We start from the raw sequence: 8,419 nt of genomic DNA, 5'->3' as shown, positions 1-8,419 counted from the left end.
ACTGAAAACAGGAACATTTTTTGAACTTCTGAACTATTTTTGAAAAGGCGCGAATATTTTTTAAATTCCGGAACATTTTTCAAAAAACAAACATTTTTTTATTTTGTAAACAAAATTGAAAACATAAGCTTTTTAAGTATAGAACAATTTATGAAAAATAAATTGTTGTTTGAAATTTACAAACATTATTCGAAACCATGAGCAGTTTTCAAAAAATAAAGAAATAAATTTAGAAAAATAAACCAAAATGAAAAAAAAAACTATATCAAGAACCTCTAGAAGTTCTCAAAGCCGGGAAAAAACAGCCGGGAAGGTTCCAGAACTGGGATCGCTGAAATGCCTTAATTGGCCAGCCCAGATCACCACTCACTTCAAGTTTGTGCGAGTGCTCGGCAACTAAATGCAACACGTAAAGAGTTTATTTAGCGGCATGAGTCAGTTTTCCCTCGAGTAGGGTTTCTTCCTCTCGGGGCGATCTAGGTCGCCGCCGTTGAGAACCTAGATTTCCATGTCTCCGCCGTGATCTCCGTGATCCTTCCTCGTTCGGGGGCGTCCTGGGGCGCTCATCGGTCTGAGGCGGGGCAAGGGAAGGAGGAGGTCATAGGGTTTCTGCAAGGCCCGATTCGTTTCTGATCGGGTTAGGGTTCAACATATCATGGCGTCAGGCGATGCCTCAGGGTCTCACTCGAGCGGATTGATGGAGCCTGACGACGTGACATCTCTAATGAAGGAGCTCGGTCTTCAGGAGGAGGATCTCGACGACGTGGTGTTTGATGAGAAGGAGGCACCGGTCGAGGCAGCATGCTGGATAGCTTTGGCCAGGGTTTACTCGTCCAAGACATACAGTCAGTATTGGTTCTTCAAAAACATGAGAGCCACGTGGGATCTAGCCCAGGAGGTCTAGTTCAAGCCTCTGGAAGACAACATGTACACAATGCAGTTCTCTTGCTTGGGGGATTGGGAAAGGGTAACGAGGGACGGCCCGTGGCACTTCCTAGGAGATGCCGTCATCCTCAAGCCGTATGATGGTTTGACAAAGCCGTCCATGGTTCAGCTTGACACCATAGAAATCTGGGTGCAGATCCACGATATCCCACCTCTGTATGCCCATCTTGTTCCTTCCCTAGCGGCAAAGGTGGGAGAAGTCATCTACGTCGAACCCCAATCGCAAGATTTCACTGGCAATTTCCACCGAGTTTGGGTCTGGATCAATGTCAACAAGCCAATGAAGAACGCAGATTCTATGATAAGAGAGGGGAAGCGCCAGATCTACATGATTAAGTATGAGAAACTTCTAGACTGGTGTGCGGTTTGTGGCATGTTGGGACACCAGTTCAAAGAGCATGGTTATGGTATACACCCTCCATCGGCTTTGATCTTCAAAGATCTCAGGGCCTCGTGGGTCATGCGGACTGGACAAGGCCCGGGAGAGGGTCGCGGAAGAAGAGGAGGATAGCGGGGAGGCCGTGGTGGCCATGGAGCTAGCCCTCGCGCGTTTTGATCGAGATCATGGTAATGATGGGAAGGACGACTCGGGATCTGCAACCGATGCCGCCATGGATGATGCAGATAACAATAGAAAGAGGGTGCAGCGTGTGAAGCAACCTGTGACCAACGAAGCAGGCGGAGCTGGACTTGGGATGATGTTAGCACTAACCCCATCCCCATCTATTCCTCAGAGCCCAAGCAGCAAGCAAGATCCAAAAAGAGCCAAGAAGAACACAGATGCAGCGGATGAGGATTTGGAGAAAGGTGTCGGTCCTGGCAACATCGTCACTTCTTTGGCGGGCTCCTTCGAGGAGCACCGCTGAGCCCAATGAATGCGCTATGTTGGAACTGCCGTGGTGCGGGTAAACCTGTGGCAGTTCAAGAGCTTCGCGAATTTGGGAAGAAGTTTATCCCTGCCCTACTTTGTATCGTTGAGACACAGATAGAAGGCAGAAGGGTAGAAGCGATGGCTAGCTCGATACGTTATGATAATTCCTATGTTGTCGATAGTCAGGGTAGAAGTGGTGGAATTGGCTTATTTTGGAACAATAAAATAAAAGTTGAGATTCTCGGTTATTCGGGTTACCACCTTGATGTATATGTTGCAGAACAAGAGGAGGATCCATGGAGGATGACCTATGTCTATGGGGAGGCACAGACCCACCTTCAACACCAAACATGGACTGTACTTAAAAACATCGACACTTTAAACAGCCTCCCATGGTTATGCATCGGCGATTTTAATGAAGTTCTACGTCCAAGTGAACATGAAGGAGTAGGACAACGCAGCAATGCTCAGATCCGGGCATTCAGTGATACCGTTGACGTTTGCATGTTACTAGGTTTGGGCTATAAGGGTTGTTTCTGGACTTTTGAAAAGAAAGTGACTGGTGGATCCTTCACTCGTTGCCGTTTGGACAGGGCACTGGTGAATGCAGATTGGCTAGCGAGATTCCTGTTAGCTTCTATAACACATGAGGTTGTGGCATCATCGGACCATATGGCTTTGTTACTTGATCTTGGTCAAGCCAATGGTGCAAGGACAAAGAAGGAGTTCAGGTATGAAACAAGGTGGGAGACGCATGCGGGCTTGAAAGACATGCTGATCCAAAGCTGGGATGCCGGAGTCCCATGCAACTCAGTAGAGGATATAAGACTCAAGATTGAAAACCTGGCATGAGGACTTAGGAGATGGAGTAATGATACATTTGGAAGCGTACGGAAGGAAATTAAATAGTTAAAGAAAATGCTAGAAGAGCTACGCGGTGACCCGCTCCGGACAGGGCCTTCACATGTTGAACTCAAAATAAATGAATGCCTTATCGAGATGTATCACCGCGAGGAAATAATGTGGCGCCAGAGGGCAAGGATAGACTAGTTGATGGCAGGTGATAAGAACACCAAATTTTTTCATCTCCGGGCGAGTTTGAGGAGGAAGAAAAATATGATAAAAGCACTACAAAATTCCGTGGGAGCAATTGTGGTGGATCCAGATGAGCTCAAAGCCATGGTAAATAATTTCTATCAAATGCTATATACTTCCGAGGAGGTCCAGGGGATGGATGAAGTGCTTAACCACGTGCCAAGGAAAGTGTCTGAGGATATGAATGCAATGTTGAATGCGGAATACACTAAGGAGGAGGTGAAAACAGCCTTGTTTCAGATGTTCCTGACTAAGGCACCGGGGCCTGACAGTTTCCCGGCGCATTTTTACCAACGCCATTGGACATATGTGGCGATGATGTAACAAGGGTTGTGCTGAGAATAGTTCATGGAGAAGAGAGCCAAGAGGGTATTAATGACACAGTTCTTGTTCTAATACCAAAGGTAATAAACCCCACCCTTCTACCCCAATTTAGGCTAATAAGCTTATGCAATGTTCTGTATAAAATTGCTTCTAAAGTGGTGGCCAACACACTGAAACTGGTTCTACTAGACATAATTTCGGCTGAACAGTCTGCCTTTGTCCCGGGGAGACTTATCACTAATAACATCATATGTGCTTACGAGTGCTTGCATTTCATGAGGAGGTCTAAGGCAAAGACAAACAATTATTGTGCTCTCAAATTAGACATGATGAAGGCTTATGACAGATTGGAGTGGCCTTATTTGAGGGCCATTATGAACAAGCTTGGCTTTTCTCAGCAGTGGATTAATATGGTTATGGGCATGGTCTCTTCAGTGTCCTTTTCTGTTCTTTTTAATGGTGAGAAGCTTGATTCTTTCAGACCAACCAGAGGTATCCGACAGCGAGACCCAATTTCCCCTTACTTATTCTTGATTGCAGCAGAGGGCCTTTCGTGCCTCCTGAAATCCAGTATACAGTCATCGATTGCGGGTATTAAGGTGGCTCCAACCGCCCGCACCATAAACCACCTTTGTTTGCAGATGACAGCCTGCTGCTTTTTAAAGCTAATGTTGAGGGGTCAGTTGCAGTGTCAAACCTGTTGGACACATATTGTAATGCTTCAGGACAACGTATCAATCATGACAAGTCTTCCATCTTCTTTAGTCGGGGTTGTCCGGGCCCTACGAGAGAAGCAATAAAAACCTCCTTGCGGGTTCATAATGAATCTTTAAGTGAGCGTTATTTGGGCATGCCAACGGATGTGGGACATTCTAAGAATGGAACGTTCAAGTACTTGAGAGACCGGGTGTGGGAGAAGGTAAAAGGTTTGATGGAAAAGTTACTCTCTGCAGCTGGGAAAGAAGTCTTGATCAAGGCAGTTGCGCAAGCAATTCCAGTTTACATGACAGTATATCTTTCATCATTAGACAATTTTGGTGGGGAAGTAAGCAAGGCAAGCGAAAAACCAAGCTGGGTTGCATGGGACACTATGATACAACCAAAACAATCGGGCGGACTTGAATTCCGTGATCTGGAAATTTTCAATTTAGCTCTGCTTGCGAGACAAGCTTGGAGAATAATGAATGATGGAAATTCTCTTAGTGCTCAACTCCTGAAAGTTGTTTACTTTCCAAACAATACACTCCTGGAGGCAGAATTGGGGTCTCACCCATCTCAGATTTGGCGAGCAATATTAGATGGAAAGGAGATATTAGCTCAGGGAATCATCAGGAGAACTGGGGATGGGGAAAGCACGGACATATGGCCAGATAATTGGATCCCTCGTGACAGTTATAAAAGGCCAATTACATCTTTAGTGCCTGATCCGCCACGACACGTATTTGATCTTATTCATACTACCTCAGCACAATGGAATGAAGGGCTAGTTCTCTTAGTTTTTATTCATGTTGATGCAAACGAGATTCTAAGGATACCAGTGTGTACGCGGAGACTGCCGGACTTTTGGGATTGGCATGAAGAGGCTATTGGCTGTTTCACTGTCCGCTCGGCTTACCGGATGATCCTGAGGACGGATACAAGCAGAGATGGATGGTGGAATGAGACCGAGGGCTCATCCTGGGGGAAGGACAACAGATTTTGGAGAACTATATGGCATATCCAGGTACCCTCAAAACTCCGTATGTTCCTCTGGCGATTAGCAAGGCATTCGATGCCTAGTGGAGAAGTTCTCCATCATCGCCACATGGCCGATACAGATTCATGCTGTTTATGTGGAGCTAGGGACACGTGGAGACATGCTCTTCTCACGTGTGCATTATCTAGGAGCGTGTGGGCACTCGCTCCCGACGAGCTGGTCGAGAAAATCATCACAGACCAGGAAGAAAATGCAAAGGACTGGTTATTTGCTCTACATGAAACACTGAATGCTCCTGATTTCATTCGTGTTGTCATAACTATATGGGCAATTTGGGCTGCAAGAAGGAAGGCAACTCATGAAGACATCTTTCAGTCTCAGCATGCTACTGATGCCTTTATTAACAAGTTTTTGTCAGGGTTGGAGATAGTAAACAAGAGGGAGAAGCAAGAGGCACCACAGCGAGCTATGCGAAGTTCAACTTGGGTACCGCCAAACCAAGGGTGTGTTAAGATCAATGCTGACGGTGTTGTGGCTTTGAGGACGAAACATGGTGCAGTGGGTGCGGTCTGTAGGGACCAGTATGGCGCTTTCCTTGGAGCCTCGGCGATTATTTTCAAGCACATCACAGATCCTCAAACGCTCGAAGCTCTAGCTATAAGAGAAGATCTCTCCTTAGCGGATGATCTTTATGCCCGACACATTCAGGTTGCTTCTGACTGCAAGGTAGTTGTTGATGATCTACATCATGGCAAGCTAGCCACCTATGGAGAAGTTCTTCAGGAGATATCGGCCTGGTTGTCAAGTTTTTGTCATGTAATATAGGTCATGAATTTAGGAGCTCAAACTATGAGGCTCACAATCTAGCAAAACACTCTCTCTCCCTTGCGGTTGGTCGCCATGTTTGGTTAGGCCAGCTGGGAGATCTTTCATCGTCCCTGTAAACATTGTGACAGATTAATAAAGTTTCGCGAGGTTGTCTCAAAAAAAAACTAAATGCAACACGTGTCATACAGGATTCCCCATTGACACTAAATGGAAGCTTTTGTTTTTGCGGGGACACTAAACGGAAACTATATGTCGCTGATAGCAAGAATTATGCTTTCGTCGCCTGAAGTTTTCCCTCTGAGCTACAGTACTGGACTGGCCCATTTTCTATCGTTCTTTGCTTGTTCGAGTTCTTCGGCTTGTTCGTCTTTTTGTTTTGCCAGTTTTTTTATTTTACTTATTTATTTCTCAGGTTTCCTCGGGCTTCTTTGATTTTCTATGTTTTTCATGTTTGTCTTCGGTTCTTTATCGGTTTTAATCGGGTTGTTTCTTTCATCATTTTCTTTGGTTTCCTTTGTTCTATGATTTTCACTGTTTTTTCTTTCCTTTCTTTGTTTCTTATTGTCTTCATTTCTTCTTCTTCGGGTTCTTTGCTTATTTCTTGGGTTGCATCTATATTCTTCACTATTCCTCGTTTTTTATTGTACACATTCTACATTTTAGGCATACATCTGAATCTTTTTTTTTGTGTACTCTTGTAAAATTTTACAAATATATGTTTAACATTTTCCAAATATATATATATATATATATATATATATATATTGATATCAAATTTAAGGGTGCACATACTAAAATTTTTGTATACATTAGGAACATTTTGATATACATGTTTAGCATTTATTAAATACATAGTTAACAATTTTTAAATATTTTTATTATTTTTATGTCTAGATTTTATATAAAGATTATATTATTTTTGTATATATCATGAATATTTTCTATATACACAAACAACATTATGGAAATACATGTCTAGCATATTTTTAAACATATTTTTTATGTCTGTGTTTTTCATAACATTTTTTGTGTACACATTTATCATTTTCCGAATGCAGGATTAACATTTTAAAAAACGATATGTGATTATTTTTATTATATATATTAGGAATGTGTGAAAGCAAAAAAAAAACAGACGCAAAAACAGAAATGTTGAAAACAAAAGTGAACCAAATGAGCGCTGTCGAGGCCTGTGCCTTCCGCACGTTGAGCCCGGTCCAGTCTGCCGCCCGCCCGCTGCAGCAGCTTGTTGGGCTAGCCGGCGAAGGCAAAGCGCAGCAGCTTGTTAGTAGTACTGGTAGAAGTGGAGGTCTTGTAATTTATTGGAATGATGAAATAAAACTCGAAGTTTCTGGTTATTCAAGGTATCATATCGATGCAAAAGTTTCTGAACTTGGCCCTATTCCTTGGAGGCTCTCTTGTGTATATGGCGAAGCCCAAGTTCCGGATAGGTATAAAACATGGGACACACTGCGCAATATGGCAGTAACGACGGGTGATCCGTGGGTTGTCATAGGTGATTTCAATGAAGTTCTACATCATTCTGAGTATGAAGGTGTTGGCCTGTGGAGCCAGAACCAGCTAGATGGTTTTAGAGATGCCCTAGATGTCTCTGGTCTAGCTGATTTGGGCTATTTTGGAAGGCAATGGACCTTTGAGAAAAGAGTATCAGGCGGAACTTATACGCGGGTACGTTTGGACAGAGCAGTGGCTGACCCGGGGTGGTGCACTTTGTTCCCATCAGCCAGTGTCCATCATGTTACGGCTGCTTGTTCCGATCATGCCCCCATTTGGTTGCAGTTTTCAGAGGAACTAACAGCCAAGAAAGGAGCAAAGCCTTTCAAATATGAGTTGATGTGGGAAACCCACGCTGAACTCAAACCATTTGTAGATTCAGGGTGGAAGGATAAACCTGAAAGCATGATGGTCCAAGAGCTTCAAGAGAAGCTAAAACAAATCTCAGGAAATTTATCAAGATGGGATCGTGAAACGTTTGGCAATGTTAGAAGGGAGATCAACAGAATGAAACACGAGCTGGAAATACTACGAAGTGTTCCTGGACGTACTGAGCCATCTCCGGAGGAACTAAAGACTACAGAACAACTCGTGGAACTGTACTACCGAAGAGATATTATGGAAACAGAGGTCGAGGGTTGACTGGCTGGCTGGAGGAGATAAGAACACCAGGTTCTTTCATTTGAGGGCCACCATGAGAAGAAGGAAAAACCTAATAAAATCGCTGATTAGAGGCAATGGAGATGTAGTAACAGAAGTTAATGAACTTGAGGAAATGGCTACTCAATTTTACTCTCAACTCTACACGTCAGAGGCTGTGAATAACATGCAAGAAGTTTTGGACTCAGTCCATGCAAGAGTGACACCAGAAATGAATGCATCCCTAAATGCTGCACACACGGGTGATGAAGTTAAAAGGGCTTTGTTCCAAATGTTCCCATCCAAAGCGCCCGGACCCGATGGATTTCCCGCTCACTTTTTTCAGAAGCATTGGGATGTTTGTGGTGAATAGGTAATTAAAGCTGTTATCCGTATTGTGGAAGGGGTTGAGAGTGCTGAATGTATCAACAACACGTTTATGGTACTCATACCAAAGGTGAAAAATCCTACATCTCTAACTCAATTCCGACCCATAAGCTTATGCA

General features: G+C 43.9%; 1 protein-coding gene across 1 annotated transcript; it reads left to right on the top strand.

Moving 5' to 3' along the window:
* The first annotated feature begins 7,238 nt into the window (after window positions 1-7,238).
* On the top strand, window positions 7,239-7,916 carry LOC147964455 (uncharacterized). Its single transcript, XM_087529988.1, has 2 exons — window positions 7,239-7,448; window positions 7,560-7,916. Exons 1-2 carry the CDS (start codon window positions 7,239-7,241, stop codon window positions 7,914-7,916), a joined length of 567 nt encoding a protein of 188 aa, XP_087386114.1.
* The last annotated feature ends 503 nt before the right edge of the window (window positions 7,917-8,419 follow it).

This window comes from Triticum urartu, chromosome 6A (genome assembly GCF_056163025.1).
Source record: "Triticum urartu cultivar PI428250 chromosome 6A, HENAU_Tu73, whole genome shotgun sequence".
In the NCBI taxonomy this organism is placed as follows: Eukaryota; Viridiplantae; Streptophyta; class Magnoliopsida; order Poales; family Poaceae; genus Triticum; species Triticum urartu.
Note: the sequence above shows the minus strand (reverse complement) of the source record. Positions and strands in the feature narration are given on the sequence as shown.

Excerpts from the sequence above, each read along its gene's own strand:
- LOC147964455 (XM_087529988.1), top strand. The coding sequence starts at position 7,239 with ATGGCAGTAACGACGGGTGATCCGTGGGTTGTCATAGGTGATTTCAAT. Across the intron at positions 7,449-7,559 it reads CAGGCGGAACTTATACGCGG|TTTTCAGAGGAACTAACAGC; the intron begins GTACGTTTGGAC and ends ATTTGGTTGCAG.